Raw genomic sequence first — 10,257 nt, forward strand, 5'->3', positions numbered from 1 at the left:
TACAAAGAGAAGCCCAAAACCTCTAAATTTTTCACCCTGTGACAATCTTACATAGTAGTCTATCACCTAATTCACACCACTGTATTTTCTAGTTCTTGTCTGATCGTTGGTAGTTTTTTCCAAGGTTGGAGGCTAAAACAGTGTTGTTCAGGGGGGTAAGAACCCTTAAAAACAGGCAGAGAAATATTCTTGGCACTCTGGGTTCCTACACTCATTTTCCTGCTCTGATTTTGTTGTTAATAAATTCAATTCATATCTCTAATTCGAGTCTGTTTTGCCCGTGGCAGTATTTGGTGAGTGATATTTCCCAGTCCTTATCTCAACCCATGAACCCTTCATTATATTTTCTCTCCCCTGTCCAGCTGTGGAGGGGAGTGATAGGCATTGGTGTGTGTCTGGCATTCAGCCAGGGTCAACTCACTAGAATAATAAAATAAATTGTAGTGTCTTTGCAGAAAACATGCATGGATTTTTTTTTAATTGAACAAATATTTTTCATTTTTTAAAAGATGATATGTATGCATCAATTTAAGTCCTGTGTCATTACTTTTCTTTGTTTTGCTGGCATGCAAAAGGAAATATAAATTCTGAATTCAAGCTTTTTTAAATGTATGCTTTTTTTGGAAATAACCTTTTTCCTTCTTTTTTTTTCCCATCCCCCCAAACTACAAAATATTGGTTTGGAATTAATTTTATTTCTAAGAAAATTTAGGCCTCTTGGTTAAATACTCAAGTCTTCCTAAGGAATAAAACTCAAATCCTTTGCTTATGAGATCATTAAAGAAAGCAAATATAAGTGTGATATTGTATTTCCTGGATCATTCAAAGAGTTAACTGTTAATCTGTGCAGGTGTTTTCTGTTATTTATGCAAGAGTTAACATTTGAATTATTGTTTCTGTCCTGGTTTGCATGTCTCTGTGAAAGCAATTTGCAATGGCTATCTCCTAATGTTTAGTGTACAGTTTTAGATGGGGAAATAAAGGGGGGGTTGCATTTTCTGGTTGAGAGATTTCAAATAAAGAATTAAGCCTGTTTAAGCAATTACACTGTGGTTTGAATCACAGAATAAGGCAGCCAAAAGCCTTTGTAGTCTGTCAACGTCACAAATTCAAAAGTGGAGGGTCAGAGATGTGGCAGTGATAGTGATGACAGCCATAGTAGCAGGAAAGCTTGATGGTTGATAGTCAAGCAGCCAGGGCATTTGCAGGAGCACAGAATTGTTATAGATAAAAAACAACCAGCTATATTGATTGATTACATTTAGACGATGATTATTAGACTAGCAAAAAGTAATCTGATACTATGTGAAAGGATTTCTTTCCTCAGCCTCCTCCCTTTTTCTCCCTCCAAATTCTTTGAAGCAGCAGTTGGCTGCTTTTTTGTTATTTAGGTGCTTGATGGTTTGTTTTACTTGGTTTGTAAATGAAATTATTTTTAACAGGGGAATATTCCCTTTCATACAGTAAATTGGTATGTAAGTACTATTTTTGTTAAAATCACCACAGAGCTACAAGAAAAGTATGCATAAACAAATATAATTAAAACATGCATTTCATTTTATGAAACAACCTTACCAGAAAGGGTTATAACTTGTAACAGAAAACAACTTCAGCATCTGTAAAAATACAAATTAAAAAATTATGTTTCAGTACTTATTTTGTCTCTTTTTTTGTCATTTTCCCCTGATTTTTTTAAATAGAGGGAAACCTCCTGTGCAGTGGATCAACTTTGACCCCTTAGAATTCTTAGAAGAGTTAAAAAAAATAAATTACCAAGTGGAGACCTGGGAAGAAATGCTGAAAAAAGCAGAGGTTGGTCATGGTTATATGGATCGACCTTGTCTGAATCCTGCTGATCCTGATTGCCCAATCACAGCTCCCAACAAAAATTCCACCAAAGTAAGTTTGCTTACCTTTGTGTAAATCTTTTCAAGGGAGGCTCTGTATGTGTGGTGAGAGAAAAGGGTGCCATTCCCTTCCAAGTAATATATATTTTATGTTCTTCAGTGATTTAATTATTTGGTTTCTATTATATACCATTAGCCCAGGGTAACTAACTTTCCTTCACACTGTGATGCAATATTAATCACACATATTTAGAGTGAAATTACAGTTCTCAGCTACTGGCTAGGTGTGGCAATGTGGACACATTATTTCAGCAGCCAACATGCCTCAGGCAGACACAGTTACTTCTGGAATACAGCTACTGCTGTACACTGACACTGTGCAGCAAGGTCTTCCTTCAAGTAGGGCCAGTTTTGTTGATCCAGCTTTATATATCCATTTCTCAGTCACTTTGGCTTTGGAGAAGTTGCTATCTGGTGAACAAGTATCAGGATAGTTTGTCTATTTCTGTTTGTTGAACACATTTCTCTTTGTAGACTTCCTAGATGATCTTCAATATCTGTTATTTCAGTGCACTAGGTGTTGATTTAGGATTCGTCTTAAGTTGTGCAACTGATGAATTGCTTCTTTAAAACTTTTTTCTAGCGTCTTGATGTGGCTCTTGTTTTGAGTGGTGGATGCTATGGACTATCAAGAAAATACATGCATTGGCAGGAGGAATTGATTATAGGTGGTACAGTCAAGAATAGTTCTGGTAAACTTGTCAGGTAAGCAAACAAATGTTTAAAGAAAATTTTAATTTTTCTTTGTTAGAGTTTGGGGTTTTTTCGGCGGGAGGACAGATCATGCAAAATCAACTGTCTTTCAAAGTCTGTGAATGATGCATATTATGAACCCTGGTGTAGGAGGACATCCCTGATAAGGACAGAATTTAAAAGAGTGATTATTAAACAGTTGTTTAAATTTAAGGAGGTGTCATTGGTACCTACTTCAAACCTAAAAATGATAGTGTACATTTCTCAGAAATAATTTTTTCCTGGCAACTTTGTTGTTTAGAGTGTATGTATAAAGCATTGAACAGTATTTAAAATAATGAACAACTTTGTGGTTTTGAAATATGATCAAAGGAAAAAAGGGGAAATATAACTTTGGTAATGTGCCCACTCATTTGACTTTTATCAGAAAACCAAAATCTCCATTGAACTCTTTGTTTAAGGTCAATACAGAGAAAAGTATATTCTTTATGTCACTGTATCTTGAATACATTTTTGACCAACAAAATAAAACCCTTTCTTTCAGACTTCTTGAAGAAGTCATGGAACACTGGACTTTGGGGGGAAACTCCTTGAAATAGAACTGTGTTTAAAAAAAGGACATATAAAAACATTATTTAGATATATACACTGAATCCAAATTTATATTAAACTAAAAGAATTATAATTCTTGCATATTTAATACAGATAATTCTTACTAGAACTTTTTATATGGGTTTTTATGTTTTTTTTCATTGACATTAAATATTGAATATTTATTTAGTGTTTTCTAAAAAATAGCCAAAGTATTTATTCTTTGTGAAAAATGAAATAGTTCCTTAAGCTTCTAAAATTGTTGGATATAGTTACATACTGTGTAAATTTACAATGGATAATTATTGTCTTTTGTGTATTGTTTGCTGCTTGTCAGGTGTCAGGAGTTTAGTCTAGCATTTCTCTCCAAGGTATGGAAAAGACCAAGGTCTTCAAATGACAAATTGCCAACAGCATTTTCAATATCTTATAGGAATAACTGTTCCTGTGTGTCAGCATATGGATGCGAGACTCATAAACCGAGAGCAAAATGAATCTGTTTATTGCAGAGTTAAGACAGTACTTATACACTTAGTGTGAGAATCTCTGTTCAGTCCATTGCATGCAACCCAGTTGCAGTCCTGTAATAAATCCATTGGCCTGACAGTTAGTTTCCTCAAGGTTTGCAGGCTTCGAAGAAAACAGGATGCCTTTCCTGTTCTCAGATAGTGTGTAATCTTAGTTTCTTCCACGCTTCCCAGGAATTTTCTGTAGTGTCAGGCTTGTTTCTTTCTCACACCTGTGTCCTTCTCATAGCAATCTGTCTGTCAGTCATGATCGTTATAAGTGATTTGTAGGGTTCCATTTTTTGCTCCTGAAACTGATCCTATTGAAAATAATGGCAAAATACTCACTAAATTCAGTGAAATATAGACTTAGCATCAGTACTATATAGACTAGTACAGCTTCACCAGATACATGGTAATTATACTCTGTTCAATTTTAATATCAACATGTGGCCTATAAAATCAAGAATTTGTGCAAGCTCCTATTAGGCTCTCATTTGAGCCTTTATACGGTGAAGAAACATTTCTTGAAAATGCTTTTTTTAATCCATCTTTCTCCTCTCTCTTCTCTCCGTTACAGTGCCCAGGCTTTGCAAACCATGTTTCAGTTAATGACTCCTAAGCAAATGTATGAGCACTTCAAGGGGCATGAATATGTTTCACAAATCAACTGGAGTGAGGATAAGGCAGCAGCAATTCTGGAAGCCTGGCAGCGGATGTATGTGGAGGTAAAACAGACAATAACCTAGATGTCTTGCTATATAACTTTACTAAGATCCACTGCCTTTAGTTGTAGCTTTTTATAGTATTTTCTCAAGGAAAATCCTTAAACTAAAATTGAGTGTTTTGTCCTGGTTTTAAAGTTATCCTTATGCTGTAACAAACTATTTTAAAAGGCTGATTTCTTTTTTTTTTTTTTTTAATTAAGAAGCTGCTTGCTTACTCACATATGAGAAGCTATGAAAGTTTTACTGTTTGCTGGACCTTGGATTAAAGGCAAAACTCATCTCATACAACAGCAAATCAATGACAGAGTTATGGAAAGAAGAATGTTTTGAATGAGCTGTGCATACAGTGGGCTTTAATGAAGATGCAAATTCTTGTTTGATAATCAGTAGCTTGCAGGAAATAATTACCAAAAATATTTATTTCATGTAGCCTCAGTGAAATCTCTGTTACAGAGTGTGTGCTTTAATAGGAACATTAAGACAAATGTAGTTGATTTCAGATATGTGCTGTAGAAGATGATAATGGGCTTTTTTCTTTGCCACGCTAAGTTTTATTTTTCTTTATGTAGGTTGTTCATCAAAGTGTTGCACAAAACTCTACTCAAAAGGTGCTTTCCTTTACTACAACTACCCTGGATGATATTCTAAAGTCATTTTCTGATGTCAGTGTTATCAGAGTAGCTAGTGGCTACTTACTAATGGTAAGAAATCAAATTCTATTTATTTAATTGACTCCAGTAGTATACCAGGGCTCAAATGGCTGCCTTCTTGTTACCAGTCAACAGTCCAGAACATTTTCATAATACTTTAAATAAAAATTGCAGTTTGTAAACATTTGCCTCGGGGTTGTCACTTATTCCTCTATGTAACATCTCTGATATGTCTGTTCTGTTTAAAAACACTTATAAGCTATGTATGCTGTTGGGGGAGATAGCCAGTAGAGAAGGATCCCTTCTAATCCAATCCTTGCTTTGCTTTCAGCTTGCCTATGCCTGTTTAACTATGCTGCGGTGGGACTGTGCAAAGTCTCAGGGTGCTGTGGGGCTGGCAGGAATCTTCTTGGTTGCTCTCTCAGTGGGTGCAGGACTGGGTCTGTGCTCATTGATTGGAATTTCCTTTAATGCTGCCACAACTCAGGTATTAAGGAGCCAAAAGTCTGCTGCTAAATTACAAGAATTTTGTTAGTAAATAAACACATCTGAATTGATATTTGAAGAAAAACATAAGATGAGAAAGATACAAGTAAAAATAGAAAAATCAAAATACTTTCTCCTATCTAGTAGCTTGCTCTGAGAAATTAAGAGAACGTGCTGCCAAATGATTTTAAGAAAAAGGCAGATATCCTGCAGTTTAATTATGTAGATTCTAGGGTATTTGTTTTTCTGTCTCAATATGAGTGCAACATCCGGTTGTACACAAAAAGCTGCAAGTTTTGCCCTTACATCCAAATATATCAGGATGTTCAACTCCCGATAATATTTTGAAAATAACTTGAAATATTATCTGTTATTCTTTGCCTACCAAAAACTTGAATTTGTTTTAGTGAGGTTTTGTACATGTAAATGGTATACTGCAAGTTTCTCATCAATTTTTCAGAATGAAAGTTAATAGCTGTATTGCATCATATTGATTTTAATTTTAGCCTTGGAGTTCTGTTCAGAATGAAGTGTAAAGGCTATTTTGATTAACTGGCTAATGACTAGCTTAATGGTAAATCATAAGAATAATATAAAAACATTCTTGTTTTTTTTGCTTGTTTTGTTTCTTCCCCAAGGTTTTGCCTTTTCTTGCTCTTGGAGTTGGCGTAGATGATATATTCCTTCTGGTACATGCATTTAGTGAAACAGGGCAGAATAAGAGAATTCCATTTGAGGTAATGAAAAAATGGGGTGTTGGGGGACAATAAAAGAATAAAGTAAAAGAAAAAGCCTTGTAGAGGAAAATATACCTAGAATTAGTTAGTAATGATTTTTTAGAAAATCTTTTGTTCTAGAGATCTTTGTCCTAGGGCCTGGTGTATTTTCCTTTTATTTATAATGAACCATGACATTCACATATTCACATTATGAAATCTAAGATCCTCCTCACTTTTATAATCTTTTCCTTTTATTGACATTTTTATTGCCAGTCCAGAGTTTCATATCCAAAGTACAAATCATTTAAATGCAATGTATATTTGTCAGTTTTGTTTTGTACAAGCAATGTCTTCCATGTGCTCTTTCCAGTTGGTTTGGGATGCAGGCGATGAAAACTCATTGTGCTATAACCTTCATATGCTTCAAAATAACCTACTGCATTGGGAAAGGGTCCTGTGTTTAATTCTCTCTGGCTTTTGTGTGGTTCCTGGGATTTCTGTTTGCTGGGTTTTTTTCTTACATGCTTCTTTAAGACATTATGTATCTACACGGTTAATGCATGTTTATTTTCAATGAAAAATGTTAAGAACAGCAAGTGACTGCACTGGTACAAAACACATCCTACTTAATTGATGTATTTGATATAATATCAGTATCCATTTAGCTTTGACTTTTAAAGCCAGTGTCATCTTTGATAATGTTTGCTACCCCCAAAAAATGTAAGCACTTAATACGTCTTGTGGTGCGTTTCTGATGTGTATCCCCTATTGCTGCTCTATGCCCAGAAATTAATTTTGTGCCTTTCTGTGCCTTTAAACTGAGCCTGAGAGGGGGGAGAGGAAAAAATTGAGCGAACTTTTCAAAGCAGTTGTTCAGGGACACAGACACACACTCCTCTGCGTCCTGCTGCAGCAAGAGCGGAGGAAGCACCCTTCTTGCTTTTCAGCCAGTTTTCAGCTCCTTTTCTCCAGAGGGAGACAGAGTTGAACTTTGTTTTCCTAGGACTTAGGGTTTTTTTTCCCGAACCTGGTGAGGGAGGGGTGGTTGTAACCTGCCTTCTATCAGAGGATATTTTTCCTCCAAATTTGTCCAAACTGGCATAATACATTATCTGCTTTTCTCCTGGACAGTGTACTTAGGATATTTTTTACTCTTAAAAACTCTCAAATGCATACTTTTATTCAGAATTTCCTTGCAATAGTTTTCACTGTTACCATGTTATATCTGTAGGATGATCCCTTCATTTGCAGGACATTACCTTATTCATTTGACTTTGTTTTGCAGGACAGAACAGGTGAATGCTTGAAGCGAACAGGAGCAAGTGTAGCCCTTACATCTATCAGCAATGTTACTGCTTTTTGTATGGCTGCCTTAATCCCTATTCCTGCTTTACGAGCATTTTCACTCCAAGTAAGTTTTAATGTTGTTTTGTTAGCTCTTGTAGATAGTGTCATTATGGAAATGAATGATAATATTAAAGACCATGTTCAGTGCTTCTGCAGTTCACTCAACTAATATGGGATCATTGTTTACTATAATTCTTTGTGATAACCAACTGCTTTCTCCTCTTGATTCTACTCCTTCCATTTCTCACGCCTTGAGTCTTTCACATCCTGTTCGTGGGTGAATGAATATCTTGCCCCATCCCAACTGAGTGCAAAACCCAAGAAGTATGCAACTAAGCAGAAACAAGTCTCTGGCAAGATTTGAATTCTTCAGGCAGTCTAGACCAGTACACTGTACTCTAGTTTACACCATCACATTTCTAAGTAGACATTTAATCCTTTCATTGAGGTTTGTCCAATTTTCTGCTCTTACAAACCATAACCTAAGTTCAATGACAGCAGCAAAAATGCATTTGCCACATTAATAATTACTGCAGCAGTTTGTAATGACTTGTTCCCAATGTAATTTTAGCAGAATGTTGGAGAAAAATTCATCAAGAATTTTCTGTTCTGTTTTGAGAGAAAATGTGATTTTTCTGTGCTGAAGCATGTATTTCCTGACACAGCTGGTAAGTGAGCCTACCAGGGGAAGTGCCTCACTGGACCTGCTGTTTATAAACAGAGAAGGGCTGGTGGGAGATGTGGTGGTCAGAGGCTGTCTTGGTGTCTTGGTTTGAAAGACGGGTGTCTGCCAAGGAAGGTGGGAACCTACCTTGGAATAGGAAATGTGACCCCCCCCTTCCCTCCCAGTTATTATAACTCTGAAATTATGGGGCTTTCAGGCAAAGATATGAGGAAATGAATAACAGTTATTTACTAGTATGCATATATATAACAAGGCAAACAAATAACAATGGCAGCAACAACAACCAAAACCAGAAACCCAGTAACAGCCTTCTCGGCTGTCAAGTACCTTCCCTTTTGGTGTAGTTACAGTCACAGCCAGAAGGGGCGCTGTTGGAGTGGGGCAGGTGCGATGATTCCCTCACAGCAGCAGGGGGTGTTGTGGCTCGAGTTCAGTTGCGTCTCCTTCGTGGTAATGGCAGGCGGGCTGGATGGTGAAAAATGGGCTGCAGCAGGAACCTCAGAGCAGAGACTGGAATGGCAGGGTGGGCTCACCCGGGGCAGCAAGCAAGAGGCAGCAGGAACTCGGCAGCTGCGGCAGGAGCCGCGGAGTGTCCTGGCAGGCAGGGGGTGTATGGCTACAGTGTAGGAAAAAACCCAAAGCTGCCACATGCAGCCAGAGAGATGCGCCCTCCGGGAAGGGGGAGGGGGTCGGGGTCTCGGGTTTTCCCCTGAGGCACCCGAATAGATGGTGAGGGTCCTTTCCAGTCAGATCGGATGTTAATAAGATCCTATTTCAACGGCCGAGAGAGAGAGCAAGGGAGCTAGAAGCTGCACCCAGCCCCTTTCCCCCCAGCCCAAAATCTCGCGGTAACTCTGCCCTTCCCAAGAGAAAACCCCTCAGATAGGAGAGTAGCCAGCTGTACCCTTCCCCCTCCTCCTCCTCCCAGCCACATCTTTTGTTCTCTTAAGTATTGGTAGTTATCATCTCTTAGCAACATATGGGACAAAATTCCATGAGAGAAAGAAAAAAAGGAAAAATCCTAATCTCCAACACTTGGACATAGCTACCAAGAAATTATAGCTTTCTATTCTTGGTGAAGTAAGGAAGGGGGTCAGCAAAACCACTACTTAGGACTTATGGAGGGCAGACTTTGGTCTGTTCAGGACACTGGTTCAGAGAGTCCCTTGGGAAACAGTCCTTAAAAACTAAGGGATCCAGGAAGGCTGGACATACTTTAAAAAGGAAATCTTAAAGGCATAGGAGCAGCCCCTCCCTATGTGCCAAAAGATGAGCCAGCAGGGAAGAAGAGAGGCCTGGCGGAACTTGGCACTATTGCTGGAAGTCAGGCTAAAAAAGAGTTTATGACCTTTGGAAGAGGGGGCAGGCAACTCAGGAAGAGTACAAGGATGTCATTAGGTCAGGCGTGGAGGGAGTGTTTCCGGGAACAGCGAGGGCAATTTTAACAAGGTAAGACCAAAAGCAACAGTTGGTGAGGCAGCAGCAGCAGCAACTGAGGTAAGTCCGGGGAATAGGATTAGATCAAGCTGTACAAGGGTGTTCCCGAGCCCAGGGACATACGAGCAGCAGCCTTGAGCCCCTTCCAGACCCAAAAACCAAATTTGGTGAGGAGGGGGCATTGTTGGGAACAGCGAGGGTGATTTAAACATCTCTAAAGGAGCGTGGCAAGGAAGTTTGCCAGGCAGGGTGAGCAGGCAGAGCTCCTCTCTGACCATCTGGGAAGAGTCAATAGAGGCAGGTAAACAGATTCAGTGGCAAGTGGAGAAGATCATGCAGACATCCTTTCATTCCCAGCCTTATTAGCATACTAGCATAAGCTTCCTCAGTTATGGTGTTGATGCCTTTTCCTGGTCTTAAAATCAAGAGTCAGACACGGTTAGAAGGGGAAAAGGGATTTTACCTTGGTATTTATTTTAAGGATCCTTAGGTGTACACATCCAGGTCA

General features: G+C 38.3%; 1 protein-coding gene across 1 annotated transcript in view; it reads left to right on the top strand.

Moving 5' to 3' along the window:
- The window catches only part of LOC103611600 (protein patched homolog 1), a gene marked incomplete at its 5' end in the record, with an annotated part of 117,336 nt that extends 109,540 nt beyond the window's left edge, over window positions 1-7,796 (top strand). The window contains 7 exons of the mRNA XM_008629140.1: window positions 1,701-1,899; window positions 2,491-2,612; window positions 4,278-4,425; window positions 4,995-5,126; window positions 5,407-5,562; window positions 6,200-6,298; window positions 7,566-7,796. Of these exons, the coding sequence (XP_008627362.1) occupies window positions 1,701-1,899; window positions 2,491-2,612; window positions 4,278-4,425; window positions 4,995-5,126; window positions 5,407-5,562; window positions 6,200-6,298; window positions 7,566-7,796 (1,087 nt within the window). The remainder of the gene's footprint in view (window positions 1-1,700; window positions 1,900-2,490; window positions 2,613-4,277; window positions 4,426-4,994; window positions 5,127-5,406; window positions 5,563-6,199; window positions 6,299-7,565) is intronic.
- Window positions 7,797-10,257: the final 2,461 nt, after the last annotated feature.

Source organism: Corvus brachyrhynchos, unplaced genomic scaffold (assembly GCF_000691975.1).
Source record: "Corvus brachyrhynchos isolate BGI_N302 unplaced genomic scaffold, ASM69197v1 scaffold483, whole genome shotgun sequence".
Taxonomy (NCBI): Eukaryota; Metazoa; Chordata; class Aves; order Passeriformes; family Corvidae; genus Corvus; species Corvus brachyrhynchos.